The sequence below is a fragment of the Chelonia mydas genome, chromosome 10 (genome assembly GCF_015237465.2).
Source record: "Chelonia mydas isolate rCheMyd1 chromosome 10, rCheMyd1.pri.v2, whole genome shotgun sequence".
NCBI classification, from domain to species: Eukaryota; Metazoa; Chordata; order Testudines; family Cheloniidae; genus Chelonia; species Chelonia mydas.
This window is the reverse complement of record NC_051250.2, coordinates 56,994,667-57,020,257: the sequence shown is the minus strand read 5'-3', so window position 1 is coordinate 57,020,257 and position 25,591 is coordinate 56,994,667. Positions and strand designations below refer to the sequence as shown.

Here is a 25,591-nt window from a genome sequence, read left to right as displayed (position 1 = left end):
TCAGGATGCTCAACAAGTTTATCAAGGCAGAGAAGTTCAAGATGGTCATGTTATCTACGATCATTCCAGCATTAGAAAAAGAAGACTGGTTCTCAGCCCTGGACCTCCAAGATGCTTATTTTTCACATCTTGATCATAACTGAGCCACAGACATTACCTCAGGTTCACGCTAGGCCAAGACCACTACCATATGGAGTACTCCCTTTCGGCCGCTCATCGGCCCCCAGAGTATTCTCCAAGGTCATCTTGGTATTGGCGGTCCACTTATACTCTCAAGACATCATGATTTATCCTTACCTGGATGACTACCTTCTCACAGGAGCCGACCGTGACTCCATTCAGAGGGAAGCACTCCTCCCACATCAAACATTTCTCTGTCTCTCCTCATTGATAGAGACAGTACAATCCAGCCCCCAAATTTTGGCTAAACATTGCCTCCAGCTCTTGTGGAACACAGCTGTGGGCACATCAGTTATTGCTTATGCAGACTATACATGAGATGCCTCCAGGCATGTTTGGTTTGGTTTATAGGCCGAACAGAGACAACATAAATTACTATTGATGCCTACCAGGGTCAAGCAATTCTTGGACTGGTGGAAGGACCCAGTAAATATCTGTTTGTTCAATCCTGTTTGTTCAGTCTTCCCCATCTCTACTCCTGACCACCGATGCATCCCTCAGAGATGGGGTTGTACATCTCAATGGTCACACAATACAGGGCAAATATCTCCAGCTAAAACATGCCTCCACATCAACCTGCTCAAACTCGGAGCGATCAGAAACGGGCGCACTCATTTCCTCCAGCTGATCAAAAACATGCACGTATGGGTCATGATGAACAATATGGTCTCCATGTCTTACATAAACGATCAGGGAGGCCCCAGATCTTATTCCCTATGTGTAGAAGCATCAAAACTGTGGAACTGGTGCATCTCCCACAATATCTTAATATCAGCGGCATACTTATCAGGAATATACAGCACAATGGCGGACAGTCTCAGCTGCAAACTCCCACACAATCACTAACGAGAGATAGATTTGATGGTACTCCATGACATTCTGACAATATGGGACATCTGTAGTAGACCTATTCATTACCACAACAAGAAATGTCCACAGTACTGCTCCATGGGAGACGCCCTCCTCCTTCAATGGCACAGGACCTTCTTTACGCCTTTCCCCCATTCCTTCTAAGATGGGAAGTCTTGTTGAAAGTGAAAAGAGAGAGCAAACATCATACTGATTGCTCCTACCTGACTCAGAGAGATGTGGTACCCTTACCTGTCACAGCTGCCACTGTGTCCACCAGTGCATCCGATGAAGTGAGCTGTAGCTCACGAAAGCTCATGCTCAAATAAATTGGTTAGTGTCTAAGGTGCCACAAGTACTCCTTTTCTTTTTGCGAATACAGACTGACACAGCTGTTACTCTGAAATGTGTCCACCAATAACGCTTCCAATCACTCCTTACCTTCTATCCCAGAATAAGAGATGCACTCTCCATCCGAATCTGTGGATTCTGTGGCTCAGAGTCTGGCTTCTGCACATAGAGACATCTTGCTCTGAGGAGGTACAGGAGGTGTTATTGCACAGTAGGGGAGGAACTACTCGCCATACCTATCTACAAAAATGGAAGAGAATCCAGATCTGGTTCCAGCCCAAAGGTGTCATCCCTAATACATCCATCCTACTGGTGATCCTGTTGACTCTCAGGAATTCAGGACTCTCTCAGTTCACCGAAGGTTCATCTAGCAGCACTTGCAGTCTTACATTAGCATGTAGAATGATACTCAGTCTTCTCCCACCTGACTACAAAGAGGTTTCTCTAAGGCATAGCAAACTTCTTCCCACAACCCAGACTTCCCATGCCTCAATAGGATTTCAACCTAGTATTAAAAGGTCTGACTAGGCTACCATTTGAATCCTTGGCCACTTGTTCCTTAACTTACCTTTTTATGAGGAAGGCGTTCCTCATCGCCAGCACCTCTGCCAGAAGGATTGGGGAAATAGTGACTCTGATGGCGCATTCCCCTTTCACTGTGTTCTTCATGATGAGGTCATACTTAGACCAAATCCAAAGTTCACTCCCAAGGTGTCTTCTGCATTTCACTTAAATCAACTTATTCAGCCTCCAGACTTTTATCTCAAACCTTATCTATTCCCCTCATACACTCGACATGAGGAGAGCCTTGGCCTTCTGTTTGGAGAGGACAAGAGCCTTCAGAAAGTCTCCAAGACTCTTCTTCTCCATTGAAGATAGGTCAAAAGGTACGGTGAGATTTAGCTCAGAGGCTCTCTAACTGGGTCTTGGACTGTAGTAATCTGTTACCAATTGTGTAACACAAAACCCCCATCTTCAGTATGCATGCATTCTACGAGGTCAGTCTCTTCATCCATTGCCTTCTCCAAGGGTATCCCTATATCAAAAATCTGCAGAGCAGCTACCTGGACTTCTGCACACACCTTTGCAGAACACAATGCCATCCTGGGGGATTCTGTTGCAGATCCCAAATTCAGTGCCACAGTACTATCATCCATATCAGACTCTACTTTGAAGTCCCAATCTCCAGTGGTGGGCACTGCCTGGGAGTCGCCTACGGTGGAGCACCCATAGGGACACTACTCAAAGAAGTTGTTACTCACCTTGTGCAATAACGATGGTTCTTTGAGATGTGTGTCCATATGGGTGCTCCACGACCCACCCACCTCCTCTGTACTTCGGAGTTCTAATAGTTGACTCTGCAGTAGAGAAGGAATTGAGGAGGGATTGCCTGTGCATGCTGGTTAGCCTTGTGGCAGGCGGGGAGCAGCGCATGCATGGGCAGGACAGATTGCTACCAAAGTTCTCCGATCAGCAGCGCAGGGACACAGACACACCTACAGGGGAGCACCCACAGGGGGACACCTCTCGAAGAACTATTGTTACTGCACAAGGTCAGTAACTAATTCATTTGGTTATACAATATTTCAAGATAATTTTGGGTGTCAAGTGAACCATTTCTTATGAAGGAGCATCATTAAAATGGAGATACAGCACATAATTTCTGTTGCATAAGAACAGTGGCATGGGGAGATAAAAATATTGATGTTGGAGCATAAATTTCCCTTGTTTTGCTAAATTAAAACATCTGTTTACTTATTGATTCGATTTTTTTTATCATGTAAATGTGGGTATCCTAGGCACCCTTGCTATAAATCACTAGGGCTGAGTAGAGAACTTGCAAATTTTTGGAATAATAGTTCTTCCCTTTTATAACTTGTTCTTACGTTGCTTAAGGCTTTGCTAATTAACTACCATGGTAAAATCTTCCAGTACTTCGATGACATATCAAGATTCCTATTGCATTGATGCTCATTTAGCATACTGTGAGGTGAACCAGTTACTTGTTGGAATGTATGAAAGTAACAGATGGCTAGCTCTGTCAATAGTGCAACCTAATTTTTTGAGTGGTAGGTATAATTCCATATTTTAATATGGTCAGCAATGCACTGGTTACTGCACAGTCTATTCAAGTAAGTGTGTGTGTAATATATATATAATTTTATTTGTTTTTAATATGTGTTGCATGGGCCATTTATACTGGGGTGGCCATATTTAGTGATCCTGCGAGCTGCATATGACAATCTTCAGAAGCTCAAGAGCCAGAGCGCGCCTTACCAGGCTTGGGGCTTCAGCCTTGCAGCAGGGTGGTGTGGGGGTAGGTGCTTCAGTCCTGCTCCTGCTGAAGCCCAAAGCCTTGGTAGCACACCTCACAGGGCTGAAGTCCCAAGATCCCACTCCTGGCTGAGTGGAAGCCCTTAACCCCACCAATGTGCTGCAAGGCAGAAGCCCTGAGCTCCCCCCTGTTCCTCCTCCCCCCCCCCCCCCCCCCCGTCTGGTAGGCAGAGAATTGGGGGGCTCTGTGAGCTCCACTTTAACTGTAAAAGAGACGCATGCAGCTCACAAGCCACGTTTGGCCACTCCTGATCTATACGTATCCTAATTGTCATACAATTTTTAAATTAGGTTAATGATCTTCAATAGGACAAAACAATTATATTTTCTTCCTCCTTTTTTATACCAGATCATCGGTAACATACATGAATAATTTCAGTTACTTTCAGTGCATAGATTCCTAATGCAGATGTTTACTGTAATAGTCCAGTAACCTATACAGGCATCAAAGGGAATGAGATTCATGTTCTTTATGCATCTTTGTTCCAGCTTATTTTTAAAAATAAGAACACTAAGATTCTACAGGAAACAGCAGAAATTATGATTACGGAATCAAACTGTTCTTTGCTCAAACTTGCAATGGCCCTGCTAAAATAAAGTACTTAATTTGTAATATGTAAATAAAAGCAGGCTCAGGAATGTATTGATATGGGAATGACTAGCATGTAGCATGAAGAAAAGAGGATGAGAGAGAGAAGCTGTGGGAGTAGATTTTTAAAACTCTATTTTAGCTCCCTGTTTATGTAGTTTGGTCATATGTTTTAAGATTGTACTTCCACATGCACTAAACCTCACTGCATGGCAATGGGCTAGAAGGCCGCTGATCGTTCCCTTGGACTCCAGCCTTGATGGAAACTATCAAGTTGCTTTTGGAATTTTGCTGCTCTTGAAAGATATTGCTGTTTTCCCTCATCAGTCTGCAGTTGCCAACATAATCACTTAATGTTATGCTACAGTAGGTGACAACCTGGTGTGAATGTGTAATAGAGCTGGTTGATTTTCACAAAAAGAACGGCCTCAAAGTACATCTTTTATTTTTGGCCTGAAATCAACTTTTTTGTTTCTCCTTAAAGGATTGTGAATATAGATTCCCTACATGTGGTATGTAGGAATGCTCTATACGTAGGTATGCTCCTATATGTAGGAAAGCAGAAACTCTCTCCAAAAGCAGTCTTTGTTGGGACCACATGCATGCTTGCTAGTGGATTTGAACATTCAGACTTGAGGATATATGCACTGTGGCCTTGACCCCACCCAGTTTCTGTTAATGTACTGTGATAAAGAACCTCAAAGTTTGGGTCTTCTGTATTTACCTTGAGGAGCTTTTTACCTGTTTTGTTTAGTGTACAACTCGTTTTGAGTAGTACCTGCAGTCCTGGTTAGTTCCACACCAGCTGTTAGGCCCTGATGGCATTGAAATAGTCAGGATTTGAATATGTGCCTCTTGGAAGACAGCTTGTCTCTGTACATCTTGGTCAAGTGTTTTTGACAGGGACCTTCCCTACCTTCCCTGGGTCTGCTCTATTTGTATGCACTTCAAGGAAAGGCTGAGAAGCAGTTGAAGGCTTTTCTATTGTAATTGGCCTTACATATTCAGTTTCTCATGTCCCCAGTCCAAGCACCTGCTTGACCCAAACTCTATTTTGAAGTTCCTAAGGCAGAAGTGCAGAGCAGCTTTGAGATGCCAATATGACTGAAGGCTGGCTTCAGAAGCCTTGAGTAATCTACATTCCTCTCCACCTCATATCCCTAACTTCAGACTCTCCAGATTTGAGTAATAGGAGACACCGTGGATCTATCTGGTCATTTACTGATTGAGAGGGATACAGGGTCATTTTAGGCTGTCTATACCGCACAGCTTTTAGCGACAGGACTGTGTCACAATAGCCATGCCGCTAAAAGTCGCCCAGTGTAGCTGCTGTTCATTGGCTCTCCTGCCGATAAAATACTTCTACCCCAATGAGTGGCGTTTGCGTTGTCGGCAGGAGAGTGCTCCTGCCAACAACGCTCTGTTCGCACTGGCACTTGTCATGGCAAAACTTTTGTCTTCCAGGGTTTGGGGTTTTTTAGCACTTCTGAAAGACAAAAGTTTTATTGTTCAATTGCCAGTGTAGACATAGCCTTAGTGACTACTGATGCTCTGTTTAGAGTAGCAGCCATGTTAGTCTGTATCCGCAAAAAGAACAGGAGTACTTGTGGCACCTTAGAGACGAACAAATTTATTTGAGCACAAGCTTTCATGTTTAGACAGACCCCAACCTGAACCAAATACTCACCAGCAACCATACAATAAAAACACTAACCCAGGAACCTATCCTTGCAACAAAGCCCGTTGCCAACTGTGTCCACATATCTATTCAGGGGACACCACCATAGGGCCTCATCTCATCAGCCACACTATCAGAGGCTCATTCACCTGCACATCTACCAATGTGATATATGCCATCATGTGCCAGCAATGCCCCTCTGCCATGTACATTGGCTAAACCGGACAGTCTCTACGTAAAAGAATAAATGGACACAAATCAGACGTCAAGAATTATAACATCCAAAAATCAAATGGAGAACACTTCAATCTCTTTGGTCACTCGATTATAGACCTAAAAGTCGCACTATTACAACAAAAAAACTTCAAAAACAGACTCCAATGAGAGACTGCTGAATTGGAATTAATTTGCAAACTGGACACCATTAAATTAGGCTTGAATAAAGACTGGGAGTGGATGTGTCATTCCACAAAGTAAAACGATTTCCCCATGTTTATTTTTCCCCCCTGCTGTTCTCATACGTTCTTGTCAACTGCTGGAAATGGCCCATCTTGATTATCACTACAAAAGGGGTTTTGTTTTGTTTTGTTTTTTTCCTCTCCCCTGCTGGTAATAGCTCACCTAAACTGATCACTCTCGTTATAGTGTGTATGGTAACACCCATTGTTTCATGTTCTCTGTGTATATAAAATCTTCCTACTATATTTTCCACTGAATGCATCTGATGAAGTGGGCTGTAGCCCACGAAAGCTTATGCTCAAATAAATTTGTTAGTCTCTAAGGTGCCACAACTACTTCTGTTCTTGATGCTCTGTTTAGTAACTCTTCTCCCCCTGCCAGCAGCAGCAGTTCTTGGCAGATTCTGCTCTCTCCTATTACACCTATTTTTCTGATTCTTCCTCTTTGTTGAATCTCAGTAGAACTTGCACTGTCTCTTGGGGTTCATCTGCTTGTAAGATCGGAGACCTGGATTCAGTGTTTGGACTCCTCACTATCCCAGATGGTGCAAAGATGCCCTTTCCAGGGTTCTTTGATCTATAAGGCTTTGCAGAGGCTCTCCTTATAAGAGATGGAAGAACATATCTGCTGGTAGAGGGGTAGGCAATGTAGCGGCTCAGGTTCTAGAACAGTGGTTCTCAAACTTTTTTTTCTGCAGAACACTTGAAAATTGCCAAGGGTCTTGGCGGACCACTTTAATGATCTTTCCAAATGTTGTTTATATGGTTAGCTAACTATTGTAAAGCACTTTGGATAAAAGCGCTATATAAAAAATACATAATAATTGTTTTTTTGTTCTATAGATAAAAGTACACAACTCATTTTAATATCATTAGTCTTACCTTTCTAATGCAATGGATGTGCCTTCTCTACCCTGCCATGGCAGCCCCCAAGCTGTAGCTGGGAAGGAAAAGGGTCTCTCTTCCCCCCACCGCAGCAGCTCCCGAGTTGGGGCTGGGAAGGAGGGCTGTCTCTCCTGGGCAGCCACAGCCCTGGAGCTGGGGAAAGTCACCTCTTTCTCTGGCCGCCGCAGCCCTGCATGTCCCAAATTCCCACCACCACCTCTTCTCACCCCAGTTCCCCCTCCCCCTATTCCCCCCAAGGCCACCATCTCACCTTACATGTGCGTCTCCTCCTCCAGGGTCCAGGCACCTAATTAGTGGAGCCCCGCCTGTGCAGCTCCACTAATTAGGTGGGTGGCCCTTCATTCTCTTTTGTGGGCCACCCAGGCGCACACCTTAGAGGAAACTATCCACGGACCACAGTTTGAGAAACTCTGTTCTAGAAATTTCCTCTGTGCTGTAGAAGTATTCAGAACCATTGTCTTTGTCGTACCTCTTCAACCCATTAGTTTTTTTGGCCATTGTGTCAGGCTTTTGAGGGTTCTCTGCTACCAAGTCTGCAACTGACATTGGCTTCGTCTTCTAGGATGTTGTAGCTTCAATAGATTGGTAGCTTCTGTATTGACTCTGAGATCCAGTCCCAGAGTGGTTGAACCACATGGTTCCACCCTTGAGAGAGGTGAAGAAAACCAGGCCTGTCACCTGAGGGCAGTGATTAAAGTGGTGTGAGGCGGGGGGGTCACAGACCCAGCAGATTTATTCTTTTAAAATCAAGCTGGTTGCTGAAAAACACACTTTAAGAACTATCTTACCAAAGCTGCTGCTCCCCTCACTTTTTTTCAGACCACTTTATGCATTGCCTGAGGAATGCTCTGAAGAAGGACAAAAAGGGGGACTAAAACTCAGATCACCATGTAACTGTGACAGAAGGACTGAGATTTCCCTTCCAACTAGAATACATGCAAATTAGGTGTCTCCCTGGGTAGGGGTTTCAAAGAGCACCAGGGGCCTACTTCAGAAAAGGGTGGGGAAATTACTAGTAGGTAAGTAAATTATACTTTTGACCCTTATGGGCACATGATACTCTATGACAGCTGGGAAGTAGGCAGCAGTAAAACAAATCTCCACAAGTGGAAGGGAAACTTAGAAATCAGGAAAGCTGAATCAAAAGGAAAAACAGCTCTTATTTCAGCGTCGGGGAGTTATTTTGTTTTTTAATTCTTCCTTCCTCCCTCTCCCATATGAAGGGGTTTTAATTAAGGCAAATTGAGAGAGGGAAGACAGAATCTCATTTTTAAGAGCTTCTTCAGACTAAACATCTATTTTAATTCAGTGTATTCTTATTATATCACTAAAGTCCAGGTAGCAATATGGCAAAACTACCTGAATGAAGCACTGTGCTGTTTTCCCATCGAATGACCACCTCCCTGATTGAGTGAGCCTTCACAGAAGGAGGGATCTTTTATGAACAATTTTTAAGCCTGGCAAACTCCTGACTATATCTAGCTGGAAACAGTGGATATGGATGCTCTTCATGCCCCTTTAGTCAGCAGTCTAATCATAAATTTAATTTTCTTCAAGTAGTTTTTTCATAAACAATTTGAATGTCTGAACCATATTTAAAGTGTGCAACTGATTGTCCTAGTTGTGCAAGGGCTTAGAACACATAGCTTTCACTTGAACCAATTTAACTTTTGGGGCAGAAAACTGTCCTGAAGGCCTGAGAATCACCTGAGCTGGAAAAAAAAAATTACACAGGATTACAGCTGGATAAGCCCCTCTAAATTTACTAACTCTCCTGGCCTAATTGCTAACAGGAAAAAACACTTGCACAGAAAGTATGGGGAACTCCTGCCTATCTTTAAAATAAGAGATTAACTGAAACAACATATCATTCTGTTTGTCTCCTGTGGGTGTCTCTGCACTTAAGGAATTGGAAAGGTGCTGTAAGAAGGGCTAGATGTAGACACAATATGTTACAAAGCTCCTAACACTTAGATTCAGATGTTCAGGAAACCTGTCCCAGGACCTCTTGGCTCTGCAGCAGGAATCCAGGAAACCCTTGAGCCCCAGCTTGAACTGGTTTTAGGGCTTCCATGCTGCATGATGGGGCAGCTCCAAAGCTGTACAGACCGTGGAAGTCTGGTATCACCAGCAGCGCACCAGGTAAAACTCACTTTCATGAGACAGCTTGAGTTCAGTGAATTGGCATTTTCCAGTGAAACTCTCATCTGGAAATTTCCAGCCAGCTCTATTAACCACCTCAGCAATGACAGAGCAACCCCCAATGTACTGGGCTACCCTGCCTGATAAACTGATTCTTTTGCTGCTGCCCCCATCTATGACCTGCCCCTTGAAGAGACAGTGGAATGCTAATATTAATCATACATACATAAGTAAATAAAAACAGGAGATGATGGAGAGGATAGGGAGAGGGAAGAGGGAACCTCATGCTTGGGGGGAATGGGGCAGGGGAACCCTGGGTTTGGCATGGGAGCCCCCAATTTGGCAAAATGGCTGAGCAAGCCTGGCTGCAGGGGACAGGGATGGCTGGCTGGGGAGGGCACCCTGTGTGGACTGCAATAGAGGGAGGAGGCTCCTAGCATGGACAGTGGAGATGGGAAGGGGACAGGTCAGTGCCTGGGGGAGTAGGGTCCCCTGATCCTCCCACTTCAAAACAGCACAGCCACATCCCACTGCCAGCAGCTGAGATGGAGAGGGTAGCTCATTACACTGGGGGTTGTCCCGATACTCTCCACTGCAAAATAGCAACCCCCCTCCCCTGCCACCAGCTGAGGAAGGGAGGAGGAAACCCTCCAGCTTTTCCTCTGCTGCTCTCCTGACCCCAGCTCTCCATCCCCGCCCAAAATCCCTGTCTTCCAGACCCTTCCCCTATGCTCTCCACACAGGCTCTGTCAGGCAGGGCAAGTGGATAGGGCTGTGTGCCCTGAGGCTGTGCTGAAGGGTCCAGGGTCCAGAGGGGAGTGGAAAGATGTGGTTTGGGTGGGGCAACATGCCGCCCCCACCCATATCTCCACCCTTGCTTTAGCAGGGCGGACTCCACTGCTGTGTTTTCTCATCAAATATTGTTTTGCTGTAGATTCCAGTTTTCAAATCTGGGAGGGGACACCAGGGTGGAGGAGAAGGAGGAGTTAAAAATGACAATGGAAAGAGCTTCTGCCTGGAAGATAGGAGGCTCCGCTATGGCCTGCCCTCCTCCCTCTTTTCATTTAGTGGAGACAAGACACTAGGGAATTAGAGAAGCAATTGGCTCTCAGAACAGCTCATAATGTAATGTCATCAAGTGGAAGCTAGAGAGGTTATTTTAAAAAAACAAAAACAAACCAAAAAAACACACCACCAAAAAGCCTCCATACTTGTAAAAGGAAGAGGAATAACCCAGTTTTAATGGATCAGAGATTACCAGTAACTACTGTTGATCCAAATAATTGCTCATAGACATCCCTCCCCCCAAACTCTCCCTCTTTTAAGTCACAGCCAAACTCTTTATATTGTCATGTTCAAACTATCAGATCTGTAGGGAAATATATGTGGTTCTCCAACAGATGCTGCTTTTTTTTGAGGGAGGGAGGGATCAGTTCTGCAGATAGATGTATGCACATCAAACAAATTTAGCTTTATACTGGCAATTATACTGAGTTACATTTACTGGTAAGTAACCTTTGTAAACAATTCATCATGAATGTTACATAAGTTTAGCGGCGTACACTTAGCCCTGGTCTACACTTCGGGGTTAGGTTGAATTTAGTCATGTTCGGTCGATTTTAAAATGGATGCATCCACACAACCAACCCCGTTCCGTTGACTTAAAGGGCTCTTAAAATTGACTTCTGTACTCCTCCCTGGTGAGGGGAGTAGAGCGAAAATCAACCTTGTTGGGTCGAATTTGGAGTAGGGCGGACGCAAATTGACTGTATTGGCCTGCGAGAGCTACCCCAGAGTGCTCCATTGTGACTGCTCTGGACAGCACTTTGAACTCCAATGCACTAGCCAGGTACACGGGAAAAGCCCTGGGTACTTTATAACTTTATTTCCTGTTTGGTCAGCGTGAGGCTCCATCATCTCAGGCATTGGCACCCTGACAGCAGGATTGTCTGGCTACGTAGACTCCCTCCTCAGGCCCTATGCTACCAGCACTCCCAGCTATCTTCGAAACACCACTGACTTCCTGAGGAAACTACAATCCATCAGTGATCTTCCTGAAAACACCATCCTGGCGACGATGGATGTAGAAGCCCTCTACACCAACATTCCACACAAAGATGGACTACAAGCCGTCGGGAACAGTATCCCCGATAATGTCCCAGCAAACCTGGTGGCTGAACTTTGTGACTTTGTCCTCACCCATAACTATTTCACGTTTGGGGACAATCTATACCTTCAAATCAGTGGCACTGCTGTGGGTACCTGCATGGCCCCACAGTATGCCAACATTTTCATGGCGGACTTAGAACAACGCTTCCTCAGCTCTCGTCCCCTAATGCCCGTACTCGTGCTATTTTGATGACATCTTCATCATCTGGACTCATGGAAAAGAAGCCCTTGAGGAATTCCACCATGATTTCAACAATTTCCATCCCACCATCAACCTCAGCCTGGACCAGTCCACACAAGAGATCCACTCCCTAGACACTACGGTGCTAATAAGCTATGGTCACATAAACACCACCCTATACCGGAATGCCTACCGACATGCCTCCAGCTTTCATCCAGACCACACCACATGATCCATTGTCTACAGCCAAACCCTACGATACAACCGCATTTGCTCCAACCCCTCAGACAGAGACAAACACCTACAAGATCTCTGTCAAGCGTTCTTACAACTACAGTACCCACCTGCTGAAGTGAAGAAACAGATTGACAGAGCCAGAAGAGTACCCAGAAGTCACCTACTACAGGACAGGCCCAACAAAGAAAATAACAGAATGCCACTAGCCATCACCTTCAGCCCTCAACTAAAACCTCTCCAATGCATCATCAAGGATCTACAGCCTATCCTGAAGGACGACCCATCACTCTCACAAATCTTGGGAGACAGGCCAGTCCTGGCTTACAGACAGCCCCCGAACCTGAAGCAAATACTCGTCAGCAACCACATACCACACAACAGAACCACTAACCCACAAACCTATCCTTGCAACAAAGCCCGTTGCCAACTGTGTCCACATATCTATTCAGGGGACACCATCATAGGGCCTAATCACATCAGCCACCCTATCAGAGGCTCGTTCACCTGCACATCTACCAACATGATATATGCCATCATGTGCCAGCAATGCTCCTCTGCTATGTACATTGGTCAAACTGGACAGTCTCTATGTAAAAGAATCAATGGACACAAATCAGACGTCAAGAAGTATAACATTCAAAAACCAATCGGAGAACATGTCAATCTCTTTGGTCACTCGATTACAGACCTAAAAGTGGCAATTCTTCAACAAAAAACCTTCAGAAACAGACTCCAGCGAGAGACTGCTGAATTGGAATTGATTTGCAAACTGGATACAATTAACTTAAGCTTGAATAGAGACTGGGAGTGGATGGGTCATTACAGAAAGTAAAACTATTTCCCCATGGTTATTCCCTCCCCCCAAACCCAGTTGTTCCTCAGACGTTCTTGTCAACTGCTGGAAATGGCCCACCTTGATTATCACTACAAAAGGTTTCTCCCACCTTCCCCCCCAGCTCTCCTGCTGGTAATAGCTCACCTTAAGTGATCAGTCTTGTTACAGTGTGTATGGTAACACCCATTGTTTCATGTTCTCTATGTATATAAATCTCCCCACTGTATTTTCCACTGAATGCATCTGCAACTCACAAAAGCTTATGCTCAAATAAATGTGTTAGTCTCTAAGGTGCCACAAGTACTCCTTTTCTTTCAGCAGCTCAGGTGACCATCCGGTCCCCCCGCCCTAGAATCGTAGAACATAGAATGTTTCTACACTCCCCCTATCATCTCCGTCCCTGAGGTTATTGCAGATTAGAAGGCGAAAAAAAGCACTCGTGATGACATGTTTTCCGAGCTCATGTGGTCCTCCCGCACAGATAGGGCACAGCTTAATGCATGGAGGCATTCAGTGGTAGAGGCCAGGGAAGAATTAAGTGAGCGCGAAGAGCAGAGGCAGGACGCGATGCTGAGGCTAATGGGAGAGCAAACGGACATGATGAAGCGTCTGTTGGAGCTGCAGGAAAGCCAACAAGAGCACAGACCCCCGCTGCATCCATTGTTTTACCGCCTGCCCTCCTCCCTATGTTCCATAGCCACCTCACCCAGACGCCCAAGAATGCGGGGCGGGAAGGCTCCGGGCACCCAGCCACTCCACTCCAGAGGATGCTCCAAGCAACAGAAGGTTGTCATTCAAACAATTTGATTTTTAGTGTGGCTACAATAAGTAATGTGGCCTTGTCCTTCCTCTTCCCCCACCCCACCTGGGCTACCTTGTCCGTTATCTTTTTTTTTTTTTAATTAATAAAGAGAGAATGCATGGGTTTCAAAACAATAGTTACTTTATTTCGAAGGGGGGAGAGTGGCTTACAGGGAATTAAAATCAACAAAGGCGGCGGGTTTGCATCAAGGAGAAACACACACAGCTGTCACACCGAAGCCTGGCCAGTCATGAAACTGGTTTTCAAAGCCTCTCTGATGCGCAGCGCGCCTTGCTGTGCTCTTCTAATCGCCCTGGTGTCTGGCTGCTCAAAATCGGACGCCAGGCGATTTGCCTCAACCTCCCATCCCTTCATAAACGTCTCCCCCTTACTCTCATACTTACAGACATTATGGAGCATACAGCAAGCAGCAATAACAATGGGAATGTTGGTTGCACTGAGGTCTGACCTAGTCACCAAACGGCGCCAGCAAGCTTTTAAACGTCCAAAGGCACATTCAACCACCATTCTGCTCTTGCTCAGCCGGTAGTTGAACTGCTTCTTACTACTGTCCAGGCTTCGTGAGCCATGGGAGCAAGGGGTAGGCTGGGGTAGGTGCGACCGCACGGTGCTAGCCGCTGGGAGAGCAGCCTGAGGCAGAAGCCTCCAGCCCGCATGATATTCAGGCAGGACTGAATCTCCATGAGTCAAAACTTAAAGAAAAGAATGATCTAGAGTCTCTGGCTCCCATTCAGTGCTTTAAGAGGAAGATAGCCATGTCTGTCCAGGCGCCCCTGGTCGACCTCACTGAGGTCTGCCAGGTGCACCCAGGAGACGTACGACAGCTATTAGTAGCAATGCAGTATCACGTCTGCCAGCAGCACTCAGAAGATGTAGCATGACAGTGATCTGAGCGGGCTCCATTCTTGCCGTGGTATGGCGTCTGCACAGGTAACCCAGGAAAAAAGGCGCGAAACGATTGTCTGCCATTGTTTTCACGAAGGGAGGGAGGCCTGCCGACATGTACCCAAAACCACCCGCGACAATGTTTTTGCCCCGTCAGGCATTGGGAGCTTAACCCAGTATTCCAATGGGCAGCGGAGACTGCGGGAACTGTGGGATAGCTACTTACAGTGCACCAGTCTGTAAGTCAATGCTAGCCACGGTAGTGAGGACGCACTCCGCCAACTTAATGCGCTTAGTGTGGACATACACAATCGACTATATAAAATCAGTTTCTAAAAATTGACTTCTATAAAATCAACCTAATTTCGTAGTGTAAACATACCCGTAGATGGATCCACTCTAGAATCATACCTTCTAGGCTTTTGAGTCTCCTTGTTAATAAGAATTGAGGATGGGGACATGCACTTTTTACCTTATATTAGTCTTGAAATATTTGCTAGTCTGAGGTTCCTGTTCAGTTGCATATTTACAGAGAACTCTCCTTCTATGCTATGCTCCCCTGGAAGCCTGGCACTGGGACGCCTGTCAATTTATAGTAAATATTCCAGTATACCATGTACAAGTATGAGTGTGTGTTTTTTTACATTGGCAACAACTCCTATCTCCTTACTTGATAAGCACACTTAAATATTTGAACAAAAAATATATTCTTAAAGTGAACTGGTACAAATAAAATCATTGTTGCTGTTGCCAAAGCATTTAAAGTTACCATTGGCAGTCCTATCCATAGATCCCTACCAAATTCATGGTCCATTTTGGTCAATTTCACGGACATAGGATTTAAAAAATAGTAAATTTCCTGATTTCAGCTGTTTAAATCCAATCACTGTGTTGTAATTGTGGGGGTCCTGATCCAAAAAGAAGTTGTGGGATGGTTGAAGGGGAGGAGGGTGTTACTGCAGGGTGGGTTGCGGTACTGCTACCCTTACTTTTGTGTTGCCTTCGGAGCTGGGCAGCTGGAGTGTGGTGGCTGCTGGCCAGGAGCCCAGCTCTGAAGGCAGAGCTGCCACCAGCGGCAGCAGCACAGAAGTAAGGATGGCATGGTATGGTGTTGCCACCCTTACTTCTCTGCTGCTGCCTGCAAAGCAGGGCCCTCAGTCAGCAGCTGCCATTCTCCGGCCGCCCAGCTCTGAAGGCAGCAGCACAGAAGTAAGGGTGGCATGGAATGGTATTGCCAGCCTTAGTTCTGCGCTGCTCCTGGCGGGATGCTGCCTTGAAAGCTGGGTGCCCAGGCAACAGCTGCTGCTCTCCAGCCATCCAGCTCTGAAAGCAGCTCAGAAGTAAGGGTGGCAATACCACGATTCCTTCTAAAATAACCTTGCAACTCCCCTGCAATTCCCTTTTGGGTCAGGACCCCCAATTTGAGAAAATCTAATCTCCCCTCTGAAATTGGTATAGTACACAGTAAAAGTGCACAAAAGAGCAGTTTTCACAGGGGGGGACCAGATTTCATGGTCCGTGACACGTTTTTCATGGCTGTGAATTTGGTAGGGCCCTACGTATCCATAAAGCTTTTCTTTATGCAGTCCATACAACAAAATATTTTTGAATCATTGTGGCTAGAAAGAGGCGGTTTAGCGATTTGTCATGGCATATTGTCCATGCCAAAACTATCTTAAAGGTGACGTTGATTAGTTCCACTTAGTCACATTACATATTTTATAAGTTTGAACAGAAGTGATCGAATGAAATCTTTGTTAAACCTTGCTTGAATGTACTTCCCGCTAATAAAAACAAAAAGGTCATGGAAGTATTCAGCATAAAAGTGAAAGTTTAAATTCTCCATGGTATCATCTTGCATTACTGATTTGCTGAAGACTTACCAGCCACTACTTACAGCAGTCAGGAAGGTGCTAGCTGACTCTTGGAAATACTGCTTTCTCCTCCATAAAGTTAAACATAATTTCTGTGCTTACTACTCCTCAAGATCTTTAGGCAGATATTGCTCATTCTGGGGGCTTGACTCAGTTTTCATTTTAGCTTGGCTGCTCACTTTTAAGGTGAGATGAACGATTTTTATCCTCTTGATAAGCCATGACAAGAACAGTTTTTATAAAAAGTGTTAAGGATGTGCTTTCAAAGTAAGGTCAGGACTGTTATTCATACATAGTACAGTAGTACTTAAGGAGACTAGTTGAGATTGGCTCCCAGTGTGCTAGGCACTGTATAAACATTCATATAATCCCTGCTCGAAGGAGCTTACAATTTAGTTATTTGGGTTGCATTTTAAAGGCTTACCTAAACTTTGGGTGTTATATCTTGGATTTGCCTTTGTAAATTTTAAGAACTGTATTCAAAAATGTATTAGGTTGCTTGGATAAGATAAGAATATTGACCATTGTTATGGAGTGAGTGTTTATCTTGATTCTTATGTAATATCTAAAGTTTAATGGTTGAGACGCTACAGCAGGTTTGATAGTGATTTAATACATCAGTTTTAGGTGTTGGGTTTACCAAAGTCCGAAAATATTTGAGTGTTTATTATACAGATCAGGTTGAGATTGTGAGAGAATTGGCAAGGTTTAAAGTATTTGATACATTAGGCAGAAGGTGGAGAGAACCATAATAGAAGAGCATCTAGTCTCCCATAAGGGTTCTTGCTTCTGGTTATATTAGAGAGCACTAAAATAAGGAAGCTCATTGTGGTGTTTCAGTACTTATTAGTTGGATTTGTATGTGCTAGTTCAAGTTGGGCAGTATAAATGATGAGTCTGAGTGACTTCAATAAAAGCAAAAGGGTCTTATATTTTGCAACATGAACAGTAAAATACTGAAACTGTTCTGAATAGGTTTAACTTACGTCTGCTATTTGAATAGGTTCCAGACATGGCGGGCTACCCTCACATCCGTTACATTTCATCGGGATTGGATGGAACATCATTCAGAGGCCCTTTCAGGGGCAATTTTGAGGTTTGTAATAGAATAAACATAGATATATGCCAAAATGTGTTGAGGGAATGAGGGGAGGGTACGCTGCAGGATTAGCCCTGGATATGGATGTAAAATAAATAAATGTATAGAAAATGCCCTTAATTTTTAGAATGACTTTTGGCTGTTATCACAGACTAGGAGCAGAATGGATACTAAAAGTGAGTGAATTGTAACTGAAAAAAGTTAGTCAATAAAAGGTGCCTTTTTCCTGGACAAGGTAGCATTAGGTGGCTATTAACTGACACTACATCTAGCTGTTACGATAAATAGGATGTCATACATTCCAAGACAGTGGTGAAAGGTACTGGTGCCTCTAAACAACTGAGATCCACCTCATGAGAATGAAACTTGGCAACTTTGACAGTGCTGTCCTCAATTTATCATGTAGTACAGGAACTGAAGCTGTAAATATGGTATCAGATGCAGAGAGTTAATGAACTAGTCCACTGGGGAGGAAAAAAAAAAACCTTCAGTGAGAGCTCATGGTTCTAATAAATTTGTATTGCTGGAGAATAAGAAATCAGTCACTGTATATCTGTTGTCTCTTTCAAGCCTTAATGACTGTTAGAAAGCAAATATATTTGAATAGCATTTTAATTATATTTTCCTCACTAGACACACGAGTATTTATGAACATACCAACCAGTCATTTCTAGATTATAAAAACAGTTGCCAGTTTTTAGGCATAAAACAATATTTTCCTATCTCTTAAAGCGACAAAAAGTGCTGTGTATCTTTATTCAGAAAGCCCCAACTTTTCCTGCACATCATAGATTTAATTGTAATCCTGCCACTCTCAGGTAAATTGTCTGAGAGTGAATAAGTGGGAGAACTAATGGTGTTGTCTGGTATATCATTCTGTGGATAGAATAAAACGAACAACTATTTAGCTACTGATATATGTCATAGTTCTTACCATGGTTATCCCTTGACTTCAGGAGTTGATTCACTTGGAAGAGCGATTAGGCAATGTTAATCGTGGAGCCTCCCAGGGAACTATTGAAAGGTGCACGTATCCACACAAATACAAAAAGGTGAGGATTTTTCTACATTTGTATATTTACTTTTGCAGATATACTAAATATTACTGCTCGCAGTGTTACTAAAGGGCACTTGTCTTCTATATGCTCCTAACCTAAAGTTTTGTAAGAAAATTTTATCTCAAAGTTGCTGCTATTTTGAGAATGACACCCAGACTTTTTACCTTCGTTATGGACTTTTCTCCATCCCAGTTTTTGGTTAATGTCTGAATGAGGAGCAAGTACAATTTAATTGAATTTAATTTTTCTTTCTTGTTTTAAGATTAATTCCAAATTCCTCAGAATACAAAAAAAAAAAAACCCCTAAAGATACGGGCGAAGCTTCATTTTTTTTTATTTTTTTTTAAAAGAAAAAAGTTAGTCCAGTTAATGAAAAGGCAACTTATAAACATGTCCATACATCTGGGCAAAAGTTATTTGTTTGCATTTAGAGCAAGGAATGACCCAAATATTATTGTAGATATGTAGGAAATTAAGAAACAGTGCCCTGCTGTGCTATGTGGAACACTATAACACAAATGTAAAGGAAGAAAGCCCATAGGTTTAGAGAAAAGGAGGACTTGTGGCACCTTAGAGACTAACAGATTTATTTGAGCATAAGCTTTCGTGAGCTACAGCTCACTTCATCGGATGCATTCAGTGGAAAATATAGTGGGGAGATTTATATACACAGAGAACATGAAACAATGGGTGTTATCATACACACTGTAACGAGAGTGATCACTCAAGGTGAGCTATTACCAGCAAGGGTGGGGCGGGGGGAACCTTTTGTAGTGATAATCAAGGTGGGCCATTTCCAGCAGTTGACAAGAACGTCTGAGGAACAGCGGGCCGGGGAGAGGAATAAACATGGGGAAATAGTATTACTTTGTGTAATGACCCATCCACTCCCAGTCTTTATTCAAGCCTAAGTTAATTGTATCCAGTTTGCAAATTAATTCCAATTCAGCACTCTCTCCTTGGAGTCTGTTTTTGAAGGTTTTTTGTTGAAGAATTGCCACTTTTAGGTCTGTAGTCGAGTGACCAAAGAGATTGAAGTGTTCTCCGACTGGTTTTTGAATGCTATAATTCTTGACATCTGATTTGTGTCCATTGATTCTTTTAAGTAGAGGCTGTCCAGTTTGGCCAACGTACATGGCAGAGGGGCATTGCTGGCACATGATGGCATATATCACATTGGTAGATGTGCAGGTGAACGAGCCTCTGATAGGGTGGCTGATGTGATTAGGCCCTATGATGGTGTCCCCTGAATAGATATGTGGACACAGTTGGCAACAAGCTTTGTTGCAAAGATAGGTTTGTGGGTTAGTGGTTCTGTTGTGTGGTATGTGGTTGCTGACGAGTATTTGCTTCAGGTTCGGGGGCTGTCTGTAAGCAAGGACTGGCCTGTCTCCCAAGATCTGTGAGAGTGATGGGTCGTCCTTCAGGATAGGTTGTAGATCCTTGATGATGCGTTGGAGAGGTTTTAGTTGAGCTGAAGGTGATGGCTAGTGGCATTCTGTTATTTTCTTTGTTGGACCTGTCCTGTAGTAGGTGACTTCTGGGTACTCTTCTGGCTCTGTCAATCTGTTTCTTCACTTCAGCAGGTGGGTACTATAGTTGTAAGAACGCTTGATAGAGATCTTGTAGGTGTTTGTCTCTGTCTGAGGGGTTGGAGCAAATGCGGTTGTATCGTAGGGCTTAGCTGTAGACAATGGATCATGTGGTGTGGTCTGGATGAAAGCTGGAGGCATGTCGGTAGACATAGCGGTCAGTAGGCTTCCGGTATAGGGTGGTGTTTATGTGACCATAGCTTATTAACACCGTAGTGTCCAGGAAGTGGATCTCTTATGTGGACTGGTCCAGGCTGAGGTTGATGGTGGGATGGAAATTATTGAAATCATGGTGGAATTCCTCAAGGGCTTCTTTTCCATGGGTCCAGATGATGAAGATGTCATCAGTGTAGCACAAGTAGAGTAGGGGCATTAGGAGACGAGAGCTGAGGAAGCGTTGTTCTAAGTCAGCCATAAAAATGTTGGCGTACTGTGGGGCCATGCGGGTACCCATAGCAGTGCCGCTAATTTGAAGGTATAGATTGTCCCCAAATGTGAAATAGTTATGGGTGAGGACAAAGTCACAAAGTTATGTCACCAGGTTTGCCGTGACATTATCGGGGATACTGTTCCTGACGGCTTGTAGTCCATCTTTGTGTGGAATGTTGGTGTAGAGGGCTTCTATATCCATAGTCGCCAGGATGGTGTTTTCAGGAAGATCACTGATGGATTGTAGTTTCCTCAGGAAGTCAGTGGTGTCTCGAAGATAGCTGGGAGTGCTGGTAGCATAGGGCCTGAGGAGGGAGTCTACGTAGCCAGACAGTCCTGCTGTCAGGGTGCCAATGCCTGAGATGATGGGGCATCCAGGATTCCCAGGTTTATGGATCTTGGGTAGTAGAGAGAATACCCCTGGTTGGGGTTCCAGGGGTGAGTCTGTGCGGATTTGTTCTTGTGCTTTTTCAGGGAGTTTCTCGAGCAAATGCTGTAGTTTCTTTTGGTAACCCTCAGTGGGATCAGAGGGTAATGGCTTATAGAAAGTGGTGTTGGAGAGCTGCCTAGCAGCCTCTTGTTCATATTCCGACCTATTCATGATGACGACAGCACCTCCTTTGTCAGCCTTTTTGATTATGATGTCAGAGTTGTTTCTGAGGCTGTGGATGGCATTGTGTTCTGCACGGCTGAGGTTATGGGGCAAGTGATGCTGCTTTTCCACAATTTCAGCCCGTGCACGTCGGCAGAAGCACTCTATGTAGAAGTCCAGTCTGTTGTTTTGACCTTCAGGAGGAGTCTGTCCAGAATCCTTCTTTTTGTAGTGTTGGTAGGAAGGTCTCTGTGGGTTAGTATGTTGTTCAGAGGTGTGTTGGAAATATTCCTTGAGTCGGAGACGTCAAAAATAGGATTCCAGGTCACCACAGAACTGTATCAAGTTCATGGGGGTGGAGGGGCAAAAGGAGAGGCCCCGAGATAGGACAGATTCTTCTGCTGGACTAAGAGTGTAGTTGGATAGATTAACAATATTGCTGGGTGGGTTAAAGGAACCAATGTTGTGGCCCCTTGTGGCATGTAGTAGTTTAGATAGTTTAGTGTCCCTTCTTCTTTTGTAGAGAAGCAAAGTGTGTGTTGTAAATGGCTTGTCTAGTTTTTGTAAAGTCCAGTCATGAGGAAGTTTGTGTGGAAGGTTGGTTTTTTATGAGAGTATCCAGTTTTGAGAGCTCATTCTTAATCTTTCCCTGTTTGCTGTAGAGGATGTTGATCAGGTGGTTCCGCAGTTTCTTTGAGAGCGTGTGGCACAATCTGTCAACATAGTCTGCGTGGTATGTAGATTGTAATGGATTTTTTACCTTCAGTCCTTTTGATATGATGTCCATCTGTTTGCATTTGGAAAGGAAGATGATGTCTGTCTGTATCTGCACAAGTTTTTTCATGAAGTTGACAGATTTCCACTCCATACGGCTAAATTCAGTGCCTTGCACAATGACAAGTTTCAGAGTAGCCGCCGTGTTAGTCTGTATCCGCAAAAAGAAATGACTTTTAGTCCAATTGCAGCTCTTGGCTATATGAGCTAAAATTCTGAAAGAAAACTAGATGGATTTGTAGTCAAGTTCATACTCTTTAAATCTTCCAGTATTCTATTTAGATCAATTAGACCTGAAGTATTCGGCAGGAGCCCCTGACCTATGCAGCACCCTCTCTTCCAGTTCTCTCCTCCCTCTGCATCTCCTGTCCAGTTTCATCAGTACAGCATTCCTTTTATTTTTATCTTCAATTAATTTTACTCTTCTTCTAAATTTTAAAGTATACTGCAAAGTTCTGTACTGACAAAGTAACTCGGTTGTGGTGGGGGAAAGGTTTAGGCAGCTGGGTAGCGGATATTTTAGACTTTTTGTATCCAGGAAGGTGTTTGAGGCAAAGGGGGACAGGTAGGTAGGACAGGTAGTCACAAGTCGGTTGAGATCTTTTGTTACTATAGAGGGGCTGCATGTTCTCTTTAATGCCTCCTCTTGGGCAAAGACAGAGAGGTGACAATTTTGGTCCCCATCCCACTGACCCTTGATAGCATCTAACTGCCCCACTGTACCATTTCAGAGTATCTATCACTACCTCCAACAACAGTGAGTACTCACATAGCTGATCATTTCAGCAATGATATCAAGCAATGAAATAATTAATGGTGACATTTTAAATTGTCATTGGTCTTCATTGCTCACACTGTGGAGAATAATAGATGTATTTCATCTTAAGAGTTGTAACAAATTGTTTACAGACTTGGGCAGACATCATTGTTCTTCTTTGAGTGCTTGCTCATGTCAATTCCATTCTGGGGTGTGTGTGTGCGGTGTACATGGTTGCCAGAAATTTTCCCTTAGTGGTACCCGTTGACCCCTGGAGGCCCGCGCTCATGCACTGGTATATAGGGCAGTGCCGGCCCTGCACCCGCTCAGTTCCTTCTTACCGCCTGTGACAGTTGTCAGAACAGCCTTCCTTTCCTTTGTGAAAACCCTTGCCTAGTGTTTAATCGAACTGTATTCTTGTAAACAATTATATTCAGTAGTTACTTAGTTATGCTTAGTTTTTTAGTAGCTGGATAGTCCCCTTTAGGGACGTTGCTCCGGGGTCGGGGCATGCCCGAACTGTGGCAAACCTATGCCAGTAAGTGATCCCTACTCCAGCTGCTTGAGGTGCCTTGGGGAAGTGCACGTTAAAGAATGGCACAAGATTTGTTGTGGGTTTAAACCAAGGACATAGGAGGACAGGGACATCAGGCTTAAAGCCCTACTTATGGAAGCAGCACTCAGGTTGGCCTCCGAGCCGAGCAGATCAATGCACAATGCCCTGCCGGCACCAGGTCGAGAGAGGGTGCTCCCCGGTGCCCAAGGGAGGCGCAAGTTATGACCCACGTCAGGCCACTCTCCCTCCCCACAAAGACAGATAGCAGCAGCACTTAGCCCTGTCTGGGACCCTCCCCTGACCTTGAACTCCTCACCCACCTTCAGGTTTTTATGCTTGAGTCACCCAGAATGGAATCAACATGAGCAATCACTCAAAGAAGAAGGAAAGGTTACTCACCTTTCATAGCTGTTCTTTGAAATGTGTTGCTCATGTCCATTCCATGACCTGCGCTCCATCCCTGCTGTCAGAGTTGACGGCAAGAAGGAACTGAGAGGGCGCAGGGCTGGCGGCGCCCTATATATCGGTGCACGGGCCTTCTGGGATCGCCAGAGCTGGCCCTACGGGTACCACAAAAGGAAAATATCCAGCAACCGTGCACATGGCACACGTACACCCTGGAATGGAATGGGCATGAGCAGCACATCTCGAAGAACAACCGTTACAAAAGGTGAGTAACCACTTTTTTCCATTACTCTGTTTGCACTTTGAAGGCTTCCATAACTCTAAGGAATAGACTTCTTTTAAAAAGGAAAGCTTTGATTCTGGAGTAGTTATGTGGAAACTTAAAAATAATCCACAAGTATGAGGCAATTTAGGCCATTGGAGACTACATTATATACAAGACCCTGTCAGTAATATGGGTGGTGGTCTTTAATAGGTAAAGGTTTAAGGTACCAGACTTTACATGAGAATAATTCAACCATCGGTATGAGTTTTGTTTGAAATGTTTATTCATGCATGAAATGAAGATATTCATATGCTTAGAGACAAAAAAATCTTAACTTCATAGTCCCAAATATCTTTTGAACTAACATTTCAGTCTTTATTAATTCTTTATGCTCTTATATCTATACTAATTTTTAACTGTTTAAACGTTTGATATCTAGTCTTTAGAAGCAAGCAAGTTGAAGATTTACTTTTTAAAATGTAACATATAATTTGTCAATCAGATGTTTTCCTAGAAATGAAATGTTGAATATGCATAAAAAGAGATTCTACTCAGTTTGTCAATAATGTCATCTCTACTAATAAGGTAACAACTGATTGGTTCTCACAGAGGAAACTGCACTGCAAACAAGATGGGGAGGAAGGAACAGAGGAAGACACAGAGGAAAAGTGTACCATCTGTTTGTCTATATTAGAGGAAGGTGAAGATGTCAGGTAAATAAACACTACTAGTACCTAATAATCAAAATCTAGTGCCGGAACACCTTTGGATATAGCACCCAGGAAACAAAAAGTTTACTTTTAAATTTTGCAGCATAAAATACTCCTGAGGGGATTCTGCGCCAAAAAATTAAAAATTACGTGTACAATATTTTAAAGTTCTGCACATTTTATTTGTCAGTAAATGTGGTTCCAGCATAGCAGTGGGGAGCAAACGCCACTGGCTGCATTGAGGTGGGAGATCACCCTAAAGCCCTTATCTCCCTGTTACAGGGACAGCAGTGAGGCTGCACCCGACCCTGATACAGTGCAAGGGCTGGGCCTGCCCCTCTGCACCAGATGTGGGTGGGCAGGCTCAGCCCAGCAGGATCCAAGTGTGGGGTGAGAGGTTTCTGTGTTGGGCAATCTGGGTGTGGGTGGCTTTACAAAAAATCTGGATACAGAGGGGCTTATTGGGGGGCTTGGGGTGCAGGGGCAATGGGACTCTGCTGGGGATCCAGGTGAAGGTGGTTGGGGCTCAGTAGAGGAGTCTGGATGTGGGGAGATGGGGCTTCGTGTCGGGGGGGTCCTGGTGCTGGGTGAGTGGGGCTTGATGGGGTGGGGGTCCAGGTGCTGGGTGAGTAGGGCTTGATGGGGTGGGGGTCCAGTTGCAACTGGTTGGGGATCAGTGGGGTGGGGATATGGGTCTGGGGGCTCATCAGAGGGGTCCAGGTATAGGGGCATAGGGCTTGTCAAAGTGAGGGTTTGATGAACCTGCTTAACGGGGGAGCCCCAGCTACTGCTAAGGGGATGTTGCATGCTATCCTTCCAATCTCTCCCCCCCCCCCCCCCCCCCCGATTCCCCTATTCCCTTT

At 44.4% G+C, this 25,591-nt stretch overlaps 1 protein-coding gene across 12 annotated transcripts in view; it reads left to right on the top strand.

Annotated features, from left to right (window-relative positions):
- The window catches only part of RNF111 (ring finger protein 111), a 91,907-nt gene that overhangs the window by 62,339 nt on the left and 3,977 nt on the right, over window positions 1–25,591 (top strand). For 6 of the 12 annotated variants that reach the window (XM_027818840.3, XM_043524360.1, XM_037910283.2 and 3 more), the window contains 3 exons: window positions 17,495–17,587; window positions 18,547–18,642; window positions 24,604–24,731. In XM_027818840.3, the coding sequence (XP_027674641.1) occupies window positions 17,495–17,587; window positions 18,547–18,642; window positions 24,604–24,731 (317 nt within the window). Of the gene's footprint in view, window positions 1–17,494; window positions 17,588–18,546; window positions 18,643–24,603; window positions 24,732–25,010; window positions 25,178–25,591 lie in introns of those variants that run through there. The other 6 variants (XM_007056389.4, XM_037910286.2, XM_027818839.3 and 3 more) reach the window with 4 other exon arrangements.